Genomic DNA, 16,025 nt, shown 5'->3' with positions numbered 1-16,025 from the left:
CCCATGTGAAGCTCCAGGGCCTCCACACGGATGCTTGAGACCTGAAAGGAGCAGTTCCCAAATCTTACCAGCACCTAAAATTTTCCAGTAAACTTTCAATTCTGTTTGAAATCCCCTCTGTTCCTGACAGATTCCTTCCCCTTGGCCTCTCAAAACTGTAGGTTTCAAACTTCATTTTCAATCTTCTCTCTACACACTGAGGTAGATGAGACGTTTGTTTTTCAGGGTTGCTTTGGGACAGGAGCACAATTCATCCCCACCTTGCTGAGCCATTTGGCACAGACACAGCCAATCTGTGGGATCTTTAACCTAAAATCTTTACTCAACTTCATAATGAACTTCATGCATTCCCAGGTATTTATTCATTCTTAAATATTTAGGAAATTTAAAACAAATGTTGCTTTGTCCAATTGTTCCTGCAGTGTTACACCAAGGGGATTCCCCCTTTTTTGGGCACAGGGGAACAAGGTCACACTGTTCAGTGAGACACACTGGAATATCAGGAATGCAAAGGAGCGAGGATAAAAGTTTAACCAAATCATTTAGAACTGGAATAAAGAGCTGAATGGTTCTGCCTGTTTGGTCTTTTGTTTTTGAGGAAATTTGTGCACATTGTGACTCCATTTCAAGTGCCAGTGGAGAAAAGAAAAGCCATGAATAGATACAAGCCAAAGAGAGCATGGCAGCCTTCTCCAAGGTATTTTCTACTTCAGCTGTGAGCCTTGTTCCTTCTTCCCTGGGCTGTTGAGTTTGCTCCTAAGGATGGTGGGTAATGATGCTCAGGGCACCAGCAGCAGAGCACTCTTGATCCTGCTCTGTTCTCAGCTTTTACAAACAGGGTCACACAGCACATTTTACTGCATTTATGAGTCATAAAGAGGTACTAACTATAAGAATCTATCCCATCACGCAGGAGCAGGACTCACCAAGCCAAGCATTCCTTCCCAGATATTCCTAGAAGAGGTTTCCACTGGTTACAAAATTTTAGAAAGCAGTAGTATTGCTCTGGTAATTCCTGTCACATAGAATCCCTTTTCATACTGGTGTATTTCTTTGCTTTGGAAGCAATATAAAAGGATATTTCCTCAGGCAGGTTAGGAACTGTTTATTTTTTACACTCCATTAAAACAAGAAAAAAAGAGAAAAAAGAGAAATGGTAATGAAAAATTCTAACTTCCCTGAAGTTCTCCTTATGTTTCCAGCTTCTAGCAAATCCCTACATGCACATGCCTACATACACACACTTGAATTTCTGGGTTATCCACAGCAGTTATTTTGTGAAGGACTGTTTGACACAGGCCAACAGCTGAACAAGAAACATTTTAGGCAGCCTTGTAGTTTCCACAGACTGGCTTTGCTTCTCTGCTGTGGCTCACCTACAGAGAGCTCCTGGGATCCCTCAGGATTCCTGCTCCAGATGGTGGCCTGGGAAGTGCCATATTAGTGCTATTTGCCTCAGTGCAAGAACTCACAGGAACATTTCTCCTACGTTGAGAAGCAGGAACAGATGATTTTAGCACAGGGTATTCCCTGCTAGCCCTGTCCTCCAGGTGCTGATTTCCTCTTAGAGGGGAGGCAGAACACAGGCATGTAAAGGGCACAGTACAGTGATCTCACACGTCCCTCATTCCCATTGTCTCCAGCCCAGCTCTGGGCTGATGGGGAGCTTGCAGCACAGACAGGCCCTCAGTTTTGCAATGGAGTTACCAAACCAAGCAGCATTTCCCGCTCTGCACAAGGCAGAGGCACAGTGGTGGCACATCTGGTCCCACAGTGCTGTTCTCACCCTGATTTATGAAGATATCATTAACTCTCATAAATTTATGACATTGTCTCAGCACACACATGCCAAGAAAATGAAGATCAGTGTCTTGTTTTCTTCTTTGCTAACTCTGGCAGCCAAGGCCAAAGGCTTCTCTGTGCCAGCATTCACTAAAACAAAAGCTGCTTCATCTTGCAAGGCCTTTTACTTAGATCTCATTAAGTTTTTGTTTCTCTTTCTCTCCCTTCCCACTCTCAACTCCCATCAGTCCATGCCTCTCTAGAAAGTTTATCAGCCCCAGAGTCCCCTGGGGGAGCTCCTGGCTGGCCAGGCTGGCTGCAAGCAGAGATTAGTTTGTTTGGAGAATGTTTGTGTTTCACCGCAAAAACGAGTGACTATTTTCCTCTGCTCTAAACAAAAGAAGATCCATTTGGTTTGCATAACTCTGGCCATCTGACTCCTTCCTGGAAAACTTACACAGGGAAAGCAAACAAAACAACACTTCATCTGCTCTTGCATTGGACCTGCCGGATGCATTTGAGAGAGTGGAGCTTTCCTGGTCTGCTGCAGGACAAACTTGCTGTATCCCAGTGCAGTAAGAGATGGGCTGAATGTTCCCAAACTCCAGATCTCATGCCAGAGTCTGGATTTTGTGGTTTGGACTGCTGTCAGCTGACAGTGGTGGTGGAAGGGCTGGGAAGGGAGGGCGGAGCGCTGGGCTCATTGCTGAGTTTGCTACCCTGGATGTAATTTTAGTTCCTGGCTGGGGCTGCCCAGGAGTGGTGCAGGAATCGCTTTGCTCCTTTGACAGTTTTATAGAAGGCATGCCCTGGTCACTTCTCAGACACCAAACGTGTGCAGAACTTGGACATCTCCAGGAAACAGTGCAATGGCTCTCTTTTGAGAAAGGCTGCCCACAGTAATGGGCACAACTTGCTCCCTATCTGTGCTCCTTTGATCCCTCCTTCAAGCAAAATAAGGATCTTACTGTACAAACTCCCCCAGATCACTCAAACTGGCCAGTCCTGAGGCCTGAGCCATTCAGAGCAGTGTGCAAGAGTGGAGGAGGGTAAACCTCCCACAAAAACACATCTGGGTCTTGTGGATACCTTTTCAACAAGGTACTTGATACTGCTTAGGCTTCTGAAATTCTATACCCAGCATTCTTACACCTAAACAACTAAATGTGGACTGTAAAATCCATTATTCCCAGCAATAGTGAATAATTTCTTATGTCATTAGCTGGGTGTAACCTTATGGCAAGCCAAGACTTGGAATATTTCCCAACCATAATAATAAAAGCTTTTATATATGCAGGATGCTTTAACACAAAAAAGCAAACCTCAAAAAGAGAGAGATATAAGAACCCAAAGAAGGTGACTAAACAGATAGCAGCACTTTCTTTTAACCATGCCAAAATTAACAGCCTTCCCTTTGGTTAATGGTTCATCCAAGAACCAAATGGTGCACTGAAATGTGACTGCAAGGATCCCTTACAGAAGGGTTTATGAAAGCCCAACATTTCCAAACTGCCACTGCAATGCTGCAAGTGCTGATTGCTGGACTTGGAGGATCAGCAATATTTTGGCCCAGGAAAGGCTGCAAAAGCTGTTTGCTGAACTTCCCATATATCACAGACTAACAATTTCCTTCTGCTCTCCCTGTATTTATGATTTGTATTCAACTAAAGTACATCTCATAGATGCTTTGCCCATGTCTCTTGCTTCTGCAGCAGAGGAGACTCCAGTCCAGCCCAGCTGGAGTGGGAGGCTGCTGCCCTAAGAAGGCTCTGCACCTCATCCCACATGAGATGGCAGCTTCCAGTCATCCTGAGCACTTCCATTGTCCCTTTGTCACCTCAGAGGAGCCAAAACACCTCCCTAATTCTCTGCCCCACCTACCAAAGCTGGGTCTCTGTTCCCCTGGGCTGACTCCTCCTCCCCTGCCACTCTTGTTACAGCTCGGCAAGCAAAGTTTGTGTTTCAAACTAATTTTGTGGGAGATGGGAATGCAGGAAGACACAGAAACTGCCTGTGAGAAAGACCCATAAATAAGAAATGTTTTGTTAATGCTGTAATGAAAACCACATTGAGATCAGCTGTAGTTGCTCTGCTTTTTGCAGGGACACAGCAGTTCTGAGTGCCAAGGCCTTCCAGAGCAGAGCAAAGGGATGGAGAACAGATAAGCACAGAGCAGTGATATCACATTCCCAGCAGTCTCTGGATGGAGGACAGGGATTTGCTCTGAGGGGTTCATGAGCTGAGCAAACAACTGCTCAAGGAGCTTTGAGGCTACAAGAGAACCTGGCAGAGCAGCCCAGCATTGCTTTGCTCAGGGGAGCAGCATGTGCTGCACCATCCCAGTGTCCCTCTGGACAGGAGCCCTGGGCCAGCACGGAGCAGCTCCAGCTGTCACCATCAGCTCCTTACTGGTGTCACAGTAGGAGACCAGCCAGGTCCCCCAGCAGCACCTGGATCACTGGGTGAGCCTGGCGGAGCCCCCCACCCTGCACAGAGGCTCTGCTCCTCACTCAGCCCAAATCCCCTGACTGCACTGGGCTTGTTCCTCCACTCAGCCTGGGCAGGAAAAGGCACAGTGATCCTGTGTTAAAAGTTCTCACACTGCAGTCTGTTGGAGGCTGGGGGAGCATTTGAGGGAAGCACAACCAGTTCTTCCTTTTTTATATTCTCTGGCAAACAGTGATTGGGCCACCCTTCAAAACAGGAGGCCAAGCTCACCTTGGTGCATGTTCTCCCTTAGAAAGATTAGAGGCATGTATTGGGTCCCTCATAAAGGTCACACCCACCAGAACACCTGGTGGAATTTGTACAGACATGGACATTCTCTAGTACCAGAGTGGAAAGATAGAAAAGCTGCTATTAGAAAATAGAAGGATTCAGTGGAGGGTTACAGTGACATGATCAAGCAGGGAAATCAGGGATTGGAGAGTGCAAAGCAAAACATTCCTGTGCTAAGAGTGACAAGAAAGTAAAAAGGATATCACAAGAAAAGTACTGTGCTGCCAGGAAAAATGGAAGATGGGAGAAATGGAGCAATCTGTTAGGCTTTAAAATCAGAAGACAATTTTTAGAAGACATTTGTTGGGCAGTCTGGGGATCCAGTTCCCCATACATCTCGCTCTCTGCTGATACCTGGCACAGGCCTGCTCCCAGTGTCTTTGTCTGAATAAAGAGAATTCAGGCCAGTTTGTGCAAAGGATGGGGTTTGGCCAAGCATCCAGAGCACTCACTTGAGTGCAGCAGATCCAGCCCCAGCTCTGCTGTGGTGCCTGCTCCTTCACCAACCTTTCATCTCTCTACTCAGCTTTCAGTTGCTTAGGGCAGAGTTCAACTTCTCTGCCCAGAGCTATCTTTGCTGGCTCCTGCACAATCTGGGCAGACACAGACATTTTAGCACTACAGAGCAGTCATAAGTCACTGCACTTGATAATTACTTTTAACTCTGTGCAGACTGAGCCCAATTCTCCCAGGTCCTGCTGCTGGCAGGAACACCCTGCTGCTGAACATGCATCTGATTACAGTTCTGCTCAGCCAAATATTCCTCATGGTTTGTACAGATGTTCTTTTTTTTTTTATCCCATAACTATGAACATTATATGTCGATGCTCTCTTCACCTGCCACTTTTCCCTGCCAATAATCCCAGTAAAACCCCATTAGCTCATGCCTCTAACCTCAGCACGTCCTAGCCGTGCTCACTACATCTCATCTGGGATAATTTAAGGTTTCAGGAACTGTTGGCTTAGTGTTATCTTTAAAAATACCTCCCTCCCTGATACAATCAGAGGCAGAGAGGTTTCAAGCAAACAAAGATGGCTGAGCTATCCAACTTCCATGAGGTTTCCATAAAATCCTGGTTCAGTTCTCTCAGGGTTGGCTGTTTGAGTTGGGAGCAGCAGGAAGGGACTGCAGGCTCTGGGATCGCCCACAGAAAAACTTAAACCCAACAGAGCTGTGCCAGTTCCCACCTGGAGAGACCTGGGCTTGGGAACTCCCGAGCTCCCTGTCTGACAGGGAGGGGGTTGAGCTCAGAGCTTGAGTTTGTGGCCTTTTCCTGCCACATCACAGCTCCAAACAACCCAGGGCTGTGCAGAGCACATGGAGTGTGTTGGTGCAGTGCCAAGCAGAGTGAGCTCACTTCTCACCTCTGCATCAGTTCAGGACACCATGAATGCACCAGGTCAGAGGGCAGGAAACATTTGGCCTTTATCCTCATTTTCCACTGCCATTTTGTGGTCACAGGAAGACAGCTTCAAATTAAAAAAGCCCAGGGGCTGCATTAAGATAAGCTGATCTTTCCTGAAATCTACAATGAAATTATGATGATACCATGAAAAATGACTGGGCTGGACAAGCAGTCAGCACAGAGGGAGGAAGGATTCCTCCTCCTCCCCGTCTCACCAGCAGGTCACAGTGTTTGGGAGTGGGGTCATCCCCCCCCCCCCCCCCAGTTGTGTGTGTCTCTACAGACAGGACACTGAGCACTGGAAAGCTGGTGGATGGCATTCCCAGTTCTGTGAAAGCCTTAGTATGCTTCCAGGAATGAAGCCTTGCTCCAGAACCCTCCAGCTTCTGCTCCCCACATCCTCAGCGCTGACCATATCTGAATTAAGCAAATGTGAACCATGGCCAGTCAGACTTTCTGCTTGGTGACACAAGAGTTGGCAAGTCCAGAACCTGCCTGTTAGAGGCCACTGCAAGAGCACAACCATCCCACTCCTGTCCTGAGGGCTCACTGACATCCCGCACAGGGCAAGCAGCCTTAGCAAACTTCCCCTGCTCCAAAGAACAAGTTACACAGATGCTCAAAACACACTGAGCCACTATATTTCCACTTTCTAGAACTAATTAATGCATTTGTTTTATACTGAAGAGGGTCAGGACCGTCTCCAAAATAATCAGGCATTTTCTGGACAAATTCCATATTAGGAAGGATGAATTCTGCTGTCACTGGTGGTGTTAGCTGTGAGTTATCTGATTTCCCATATAGGCCAGACAAAAGCAGTAGAGTGCTCAGTTCTAGCAGCTCAGTGGCTCTCAGTGCACGTCACAAAAATTCTAGACTCTCATCAGTTCTTCTGCTGGGGGAACTGCAGAGGGAACATCTTTCCAAGCTTCCCCAGCAGCACAGCAAGGCCTGAGCCCCTACAGCTTCCACCAACAGGGCTCAGTTGAGCTGCATGACCAGACCCACTGAGCACCCCAAAACACTGGTGAGGAGAGACACACCTGCTCTCCCTGCACACAGCCCAGCGAGACCCTGAGAGCTGCTCTTTGCAGCAAGGTTCTTGTTTTCTGTATTTTCATCCTCCTTAAGCTTATCTGTTCACACACTTGCTGTCAGTTACGGCACACAATGCCACCAGCAATTTGCCTCTGCATTCTGCAAATTAAAGCTCCTCATCCCATCATTATTGCTTTCACAATCAACATATTTGAAGATCCAAAACATCCTGCAAGCAAATGCCTGCCAGTGCAGAGTCAGAAAATAAAAGAAAATAAACCCAAGGAGCTTACTGAGGGTGACTGTGTCATTGATCCTGAAGCTGCAGAGCACTCGGTCCACATTGCGGGCATGGCGAAAACCATTTCCTCTCACCACAACCTGGAAGGACTCTGCAAAAACAGACATTGGATTATTGACACAGAGCAAGGCAGGGAATGGTCGTTTATACCAGGCACATCTCACAGGTTTTCAGCTGCTAAAATTGGCAGTTTAACAATTAAGTTTAAAAACTATAAAAAAATGTAATTTCCACTGTCTCCCTACCCAATTTCAACTTGGATTTTTAGAAACAGGAAACAATTCACCCCAGAAACATTTTAACTGGCCTGCAGTGGAAACATGAAGCTTCAAGGACACCAAGCTTTCCTCTCTCCAAGTATCCATTTTAAATGGCAAAAAGTTTTGGGTGAAGAAAGGCTGAAATATCTTTCCGTGGAAAGGCAAAAAAAAAACAAGTGACAAATAATTTGGAGAAGTTTAAATGTTACTTCCCCAGGTAACTGCAAAATGGTGTCATTTTATCACATCCTGCCCTCCTACTGTACAACTAGACTCATTTCCATTCAATGACAGGAGATTTTATCAACTGATCAACTTTGCAGTCTCTGGACAAAGGCTGTGATCTCAGGGCATTTTCCCAAGTGTCTTTCTTTGCTGTTTTTCCAGATCAGCTCCGCAAGGTCCCTGCAGGAAGCGCCAGGTCCTCACTGCGCAGAGATGAGCTGTCGGAACGAGTAGGGCTGAGCACTGAGGTCACATCCTCACCACTCTCCCACCACTCTACTGTCCCTTAATATTCCAATTACTTGAGCATCATACTGGGAAAAGTTTCTGAACTTCCTGCAGCCCCAGCACAAGTGCCTTGCAAGGAAAGCACCACTTGCAGACTTTCAGGCTTTGAATTGGAGACACAGCCCAAGAACAGTCCTGGAGCAGCTCTGCTGTTCCTCAGGGCGAAGGAAGCAGCCCCCACAATTCCTGTGACTCTCTGGGAGAGGCACTCAGCTCATTCCCACTGAAGTTTGGCTGGGGAATGGGATTTGAACACAAAATTTTTCACTGTTCAAGACAACCCAGGAGTAACCTCAGTGCATCAGGGACACCACCCTGGATTTAAAATCCCCGGGAGCAACAGGGAACCTCATTTTTGCAGGTTCAGATTAGCCCCCTTGCATTTTACGGTCCCCATCTTCTTTCATCTCCCTTAAGGACCAGCACACTGTACTTGTCAAGAAAAGCAGATTTGCTCTGGAATCTGGGCTCCCTTCCAGGTCCCACTCACTTACAGCCAAGTTGCAAATCATCCCAACACATCCAGGGAAGCTGCTCCAGCCCCATTGTGTGATGTGGGAGAGCATTTGGGAAGAGCAGGGGAACAAGAACTCTGCTCTGTTGAATATTTGAGAGAAATCACAGAAGTCTCAAGCACTGAGGGATGAGAGTGCAGTCAGAGAACAGCATGTCAGTGATGTCCGCAGGACCACAGGGACCCTTGGCTCCGCATCAGCTGAACTGAACAGTCCAGTGCCCCCTGCACAGCCAAATCATCCAGAAACTGCCACTTCAGAATGAGGTCACAGCTGAAATTCATAACTGCAGCATCTTGGACAAGTCAGCAGTGCAAGAGTGGCCTCGGGTAACACAAAGCCCTCAGGTTTGCTGCTTGCAAACAAGAAACAAAGGAACAAACTGCCACCATTCCTCAAGGATGTGCACAGAAACATGAAAACATGAAGTATCACAGCTATACCTGCAAACATTTTTTTTTAAAGACACTAATGCACATAATTTGCATAGTCAATGGCACTTTCATTAGTCTCAAAGCCCTGAGTGATTAAATTACCTGCAGTCCAAGAGCAATGGACTATTTGTCCAGACTTGGAGACAAGGTCCTGAACTGAGGATCTAAATAACTGTTGGCATTTTCCAAGATCGTTCCTCTTGTGAAGTACTGGCCAAATTGTGATACAAGCAGTTTATATAAACCCTCTGCATTTCCTCTCATCTGCTCTGCTGGGCACAACTGTTCTACCCCTGTCTTCCCATTAAGGCACAATGAATGGGAATGATAAGATCAAAGCATATAGAAAGTGTTAAAGATGGTTATAAATTATGATTATAAGTCATCTTCTGGCTCATAAGATTCTATAACCTTCAATGTTTATCATTTGAATATGAATATAAATATATTGTTTAAATTATCTCTGAGTGTATAAGGTGGATGTGAATGTTCATGCAATTAACATTTGCATATATGGAACATCATTGCACCACTCCAGAGACTGTCACAACAATCACCCAGCATGCTAAGGTAGACAGAGCCCTGCATTGGAGCCTTTTTAAACACAGAACTATTTAACTGGCCTGCCAAAATGACTATAATTCATGTCAGTTATACCATCCTGGCTTTGAACTCCAAAACCACACACATCTGGAAAAAAAACTGATGCTGGGTACTTATTGGGCATTGAGCCTGGTCGTGCATCTGCTGGGAAATACATGACTAGCTGTAGATATTTAGGTGTGCAGGCTCTGGGGACAGGAGATGCTGGAAGGGTGATGAAAGCAGCTGCTTTGGAAGTGAGGACAAATAAGTAAAGATAACTGGGTTACTTCTTGGGACTGCTGAGTCAAGATAAAGGAAGATGCAGAACTTGGCAGGGATTTGTCCTCTACAAACCTCAGTTCTTCTTCCAACCTCTACTCAGTGAGTTGCTACACATTGAACAAACAGTGGGGATGCACTTCATAGAACGAGAGGAGTTCACAGGGAGCAGATGGAAGAGGCTGAAATGATTCTCCAGACTGATTTGAGAAAGGCTGAGTCCTGCTGAATGTGCACAGCAGTTACACCAGAGCCAGGGCACAGAGGGGACAGGACCATCTACACGAGTCAGCAGAATGGTGGTTAAACTCAGCCCTCAGTGACTCAATCCTAAATGCCTGAGAAAGGTTCAAGGACTATTAGAAGCACTCAGATGCTTGTTTGTCTTTTGTGCTGATTTCTGAAGCACTTCCCTCAACAATGCTCTGAGATTATGACTTCGCAAAACTCTAAACCTAATCACAAAGTCTCATTTCTTAATTTGGTTTGTAATTTTGCAGTACATCTACTTCAAGTCTGGCACAGCCCGAGTAAGACAGACTGTTTGACAGAACATTTAAACAAAACTTTTGAATTCAGGCCTTTTCTGTAAGAAATTCCCATTTGACATCACTTGGCAGAAGTGGGAGATGTGCAAACTACCCTAAGGTTAAAAAACAAATTCACCAAAAACAAAGGTGAAATATTTAGCCCGAGGTAATTAGTGAATTTTGCACTCTCCAGCAATTAGAGATGAACTGAAAATTGTATTTTAGGCAACATGAACAGCCATGGCCTCGTTTATACTTACCCCCTGCACAGATGCTGGAGGGCTCTGCTGCCAGGATTTCTATGCAGGATTTCTTCAAAATCTAAAAGATACAAATATAATGAAGTACCTCAGCCTTGTTTCCATGGAAACACAGATCTGAAAGGTGAGGGAATGCGCTGTTCTCATGTAAACATTTTTTATTTGTGGTACAATTGGTGTTTCACTCTAAACCACCCAACCAGGTGTTGTTGGCCTCCTTCAGCTGCTGCTGGGTTGGAAGGTGAGAGATGCCAAGCTCTCCACTATCCCAGGGCAGCCTTGCCTTTGTGCCCAGTGCAAAGGGACTCTGCACCCCCAGATCTTCAACCCCACAGAGCACTCAGAAGGATTGGGGAGGCAACATCATCATCCTCCCTTTGCAGTCACACCTCCCTCTCCAAAGTTATTCTGGACCCAAAACTCCAAATAAAACATCACAAGTTTAAGGTAAACTGTTAGCTTTGCATTAAAACATCCCAGAAATACCTGCAGAGCCACTTCTCAAGTCTCAGCAGAGGGTTGTAACTTATGTTTTTAACCTGATTTATGCGAGTACACCTGAGGGCATCCCCAAAGCTGCTCTGTGATTTCAGAGCAAATGCACAGACAATTCTTCATTTCACTCAAGCTTAAATGAAGCAGTGTGTGTTTGGAAGGGCTGTCCCTGGCTTTAACCACTTTATATGCAGAGATTTTCATAAACACTTCGGCGTCAGGCTTGGCTGAGCGCTCGCAAGACACGAGGAGCAGGCTGGGGCTGGACACTGTTTATGTTGCCATGAAACTCCTCAAGCTGTTCTTTGCATGCAGCAGCCTTTGCCCTACTCTGCAGACCAACTCCAGCTCCTCACTGCACAGACAGAGCTGTGCCAGTGCCTCTGACCCCCATGACAGCAGCACCGAGAGCTCGGAGGGCTCAGCCCCAGCCCCTGCACGAGGCAGCACTGATCAAAATTCAGGTCAGCTCCAAGAGGCAAGTAAATGTCAGCCAAGCATCATGACTCAAATCCAACATGAAAACTATTTTCCCAACTCTAACTTGAAACATCTGTAAGAGAAGAACAGCAACCAATACAATAAATTCTGTAAGAAAAAGATAACATTTTTTTCTTCACAGTCACAGCTCCCTCCCTCAAATACCTAATTGCAAAAGCTATACATAGAGCCAGGCTTTGTTTTTTAAAACTTTTAAACAGAAGTTTGAGTTACTCAGAACAAACTTCAGAAAGCAGGGCTGAAAGTACCAAGGGACTGAAGGAGGCAGGATGGTCTGAACTGGTGGCTGTCTGACAGGTGAGGAGAGAGAAGATTTGCAGGAACAAGGTTATACAGGAACTGTCAAGTGGAAAAAAAGAGAAAAGTCAACAGTTGAGAACAGAACAGAGAAGCACTAGAAGAATTTAAAAGACAGGATAAGGAAAAGCACAAAGAATGTAAAATGCAATAAATATTTCTCTTTGTTAAATGAAGTAAACCCTCACATGGTTAATTTTGAAATTCAGAGCTTCTATTCAGCTATTTTGCAAACATTCCTGCTGTAAGCCAGCTCGGATGGGGGGAATAGCAGGTGTCTCAATTAGATGATGCAGATCTCCCAGTCCAGTCTAATCCCTTTACGTGACTATAAAAAACTGGCCTTAAACACTTTTACAGTGCCAATTGCAATATTTATTTTGATTTAGATTAAATTTCCAGTGCTCCAAGCACACACCCTAACTTAAAGTGAACACCAAGCAGAATTATTGCAAAAGGCAGAACTATTGAAAAAAAATTTCTTTATGTCTCTTCCTGATTAAAAAATACATTCAAAAATGATTCAACATCTTCACTGTAAAAGATTTCATCAGGTTTCTTATTTTCTGAGAAGTGCACAGCCCTAGTGGGCTGGAGGTGCATCCCATCCCTGTGGTCTGGCTGCCCAGGACAGCACATCCCATGGAAGGGTGGTGATGCAATCTCCAGGTGAATGCCCATAAATCACTCTGACAGCAGAGCTGGGACAGTGGCTCCACAACCCCATTTCCACCAGCAGAACTCTCCCAGCTCTGCGTTCCCTGGACACTCACTGCAGGATTTGCTGGGCACTTTGCTGTGGCACCCTTGCAGAGAAGTGTTTGGAGCACAGCTCCCTCCTGGTGAGGAAATGTCCTGATGGCTTCAGCAATGCAGCTCAGTGACCCAGCTCAGATCCCAAATCAGGCTCCTCTTGTACTCTCTGGGGCTCCAATCAGGGAAACACAGGCTCTGGAAGGGTCTCTGGTTCATATTTGCTGACATGCCAGATGAAAAATGGAAAACGTCCCTGTGGGGGTGGATTTTAGCACTACCTGGGACTAATTTACCTTTCTGTCAGGTGAGGCACTAAGAGCCAAGAGCCAGGAGAGGCCCAGCAGGTCACTGAGTCCTTTTGGAAACAAAGGGAAGAAGGGGAAATTCTGCAGCTGCTGGAAGCTTTCACTTGATATTCTACTCCATAAGCACACAGCCAGATTATTTCACCACAGCAGCTGCATATTTCTTATACATTCTTTTCACCAAATTTGGGAATTCTAATTAGCAAACAGGATGCTGAAGTGTAATAGAAGGTTACTGCATAATCAGTGTTAGTGGGAATGACCTGATGCCAGGTGCTCATTAGCAAGCTCTGTTCAATTACTGAATACCAAAGTCTGTTGCCAATTACAAAACAGCCATTTATTTATGAAGTGTTTCCTGTCCAATAATATCTACATGGGCTAAGCAAAACAAATACATTTAAGTCCTTTTTAAAGATGCATATGGGGGAAGAAAGAAGTAGAAAACTGCTCATATACCATTAAAACTAACAAGAAACCCTGGGCAGTAGAGGCTGGGGGTTATCAGCTGACATACATGTTCTGTGTCAATTACAGACTTTGCACTTACAGGATATGTCTGGAATTAACTTTCTTTGATCTCTCTCCCCATTCAGGGGGTCTCAGCCCCCGCCCTGCACCAGGGAATCTGCAGTTTCTCATCTGTCAGTGCAGTTTGAACATTCAGCTCAGCATGGACACACAAAGCCATCGCCACATTCCTCACACTGTGTCTCACTGATGCTCACATCGAGTTCTCTCCAAAGTCCCCACACTGAACTTATCCAGTACTGCAGTTTGCCCCAGGAACCGTTTGTGTAACTGAAGTATGCAGTGCATTCCCAACCTAAAATTTCCCAGGGTGAAGGAGCACCTGGAACTGTCACATCAATTCTGAACTGCTGTATCAATCCTAAGAGCTGAGGCAGGAGCTGAAAAATATTGAGTAGCTGAACACCATTGCAAGAGGATCCAAAAGGAGCACACAGAAGTTAAACTTAAAAGGATGAACCATTTGCACAATTTATACAGATAGGAGACAGTCTCACAGACTACTTCATGCCACTTCATTTCGTATCCATCACAACTGCTTCCTCAGGCTTCCTGCAGCTCTCTCAGACCCCTTGCTAAGGGACCCATGATTACAGTTCTGAGATAAGTTCCAAGCTGGTGCCATGGTTTAACACATGGCAAGGAGCAGGGAGTTTTCCTGTTCCAAGAACTGCTCCTCAGTCAGCTCCTGTTACAGGCTTAAAGCAAAGTGATGACAGGATCCCATCCTGACTTTCATGTTGCTTCATGTTCCTTGCCTCCAGCACTCCTACCAAAGCCATACTGGGCAGGAGATAAAGTTGAATTTCAGGTTTGCTTCTAAGACTTGCTTCGTTTGCGTTAAATTGACAGAAATTTGCAGACATTTTTCGTAGCAAAGGAAAATTTAATAAATTAATTAAGTTCCTTCCATTAGTTTCCCAGCCTGCAGCAATCAGTCAAATCTGCTTCTCCTCCAGATTGTTCCCTCCTGACAAACTCAAATCTCCATTACAAGGGGAAAGCTGGAGTTTTAGCAGTGGCTTTTGCGCAACGAGGAAGACAAAATTTGTTTACTTGATAAAAAAGTCACATTGGAACTCATGGGTCAGAAAGGACCAAACCCCACAGTGCACTGAACACCCTCAGCTCCCACTTTAAGAATCATATTTTTAAGCATGACCTCAGTGTGGAATTGGATTTTCTTCTCAATTAAGCACAGTCTCCAGGGCTTGGTGGTGCTTGGAGGAGACAATCCCTCCTGGAATGCTGGGAGCAGATTTCCCTGCAGCTGCTCACGCCCAGCTCTGTGGCTCCCACAGAAAAAGAAGGGCAGGTGCTCAGAAACATCCCCAGCCCCACCACCCTGAACATCTTTGCTCAGCAGATCCAGAGGCCCAGCTGAGGCCAGCCTGAGCTCCACCACTCCCAGCTCCCACCCTCTTCCTTATTCCAGAGGGACTTCCAAGACCACCACCTCTGCACACACAGAGGGTCGAGAAAGACCTACTCAGGACAAGGGAGGAGGGAAAAATCAGGGCCATTCACACCAAATCCCCTCAGGCCCACACAGACATAGGTATTTACATCTCTAGAGTTAATTCAAGTACTCATCTTTCCAGGCTTATCTTTGGATCTTTCCTTCTCCTGTGACATCAGCCAGAAGGTTTTAGCCTAATCAATCTCCTTCACGTGGCTGAGCATCCTTGCTGTGCCAGCTCTTACACAGGAACTGAAAGAAGTTTCCAAATCCCAGGGGCCTTTCACCATTAACATTTTATGTGACCACAATTGCTTTGTCTGCTCCAACACAGGGGTGCTTTTGGCAAGTATGAGAAAAATAGGAAAGAGGGACCTGATTTTCCAGCTAGAACAGGAATCTACAGATTGTTTGTTATTCTCTGGAGTGATTAATGTCCTCCTTGTCATTCCTTTTACACACAAAACCACTTCCCTTCTCCTCAGGCTACTGCAATGACTCCACTCCAATGCAAGTGCTCAGGTCACAGATTCATTACTGTACAATTGCACTTCCCTGTGACCCTCCTTCCCAGCCTGGGAAGTCTTGCACCAGTCAGCTGGAGCAGTCTTGACTGGGTGCCTGGAGGCTGAAATCTTCCCATTCTCTTCAGTATAACTGGAAGAGGAGTCAGAGCTGCTGCTGGAATTAATTAAAAACAGCTGCAAAGGGAATGCAGAGCTGGGAAGCAAATGATTGCTTTTTTGTTGTTTTTGTTGCTTTCTTAAATGACAAGCAACACCTGATTGTCCAAGAGAGCTGAGGCAGTAGATCCATGCTTAGACAGTGCCAGGAAAACCAGTAAGCCAGGGATTGTATTCCATATCCATGTGAGAGCACTAGGGAAAATTGAGCCTGTGCTGAGGGAACAGATTTGCTTGGAATTGCATTGTCCAAATAGTGTGTAACCACTGTAAACAGAGAAATCTGAGCCCCCCAGTGAATCCCCCCTCCCCAGCTC

At 45.7% G+C, this 16,025-nt stretch overlaps 1 protein-coding gene across 1 annotated transcript in view; it reads right to left on the bottom strand.

Moving 5' to 3' along the window:
• The window catches only part of ANTXR1 (ANTXR cell adhesion molecule 1), a 103,629-nt gene that overhangs the window by 68,796 nt on the left and 18,808 nt on the right, over positions 1–16,025 (bottom strand). Inside the window, exons 9-10 of the mRNA XM_085080412.1 lie at positions 10,682–10,742; positions 7,298–7,396 (exon numbers count right to left, since the gene is read on the bottom strand). Coding sequence (XP_084936538.1) covers positions 7,298–7,396; positions 10,682–10,742 — 160 coding nt within the window. The remainder of the gene's footprint in view (positions 1–7,297; positions 7,397–10,681; positions 10,743–16,025) is intronic.

The sequence above is a fragment of the Lichenostomus cassidix genome, chromosome 22 (genome assembly GCF_008360975.1).
Source record: "Lichenostomus cassidix isolate B80296 chromosome 22, HeHo_3.0, whole genome shotgun sequence".
NCBI lineage: Eukaryota > Metazoa > Chordata > Aves > Passeriformes > Meliphagidae > Lichenostomus > Lichenostomus cassidix.
The sequence above is the reverse complement of the archived record's forward strand: the minus strand, read 5'-3'. Positions and strand labels throughout refer to the sequence as shown.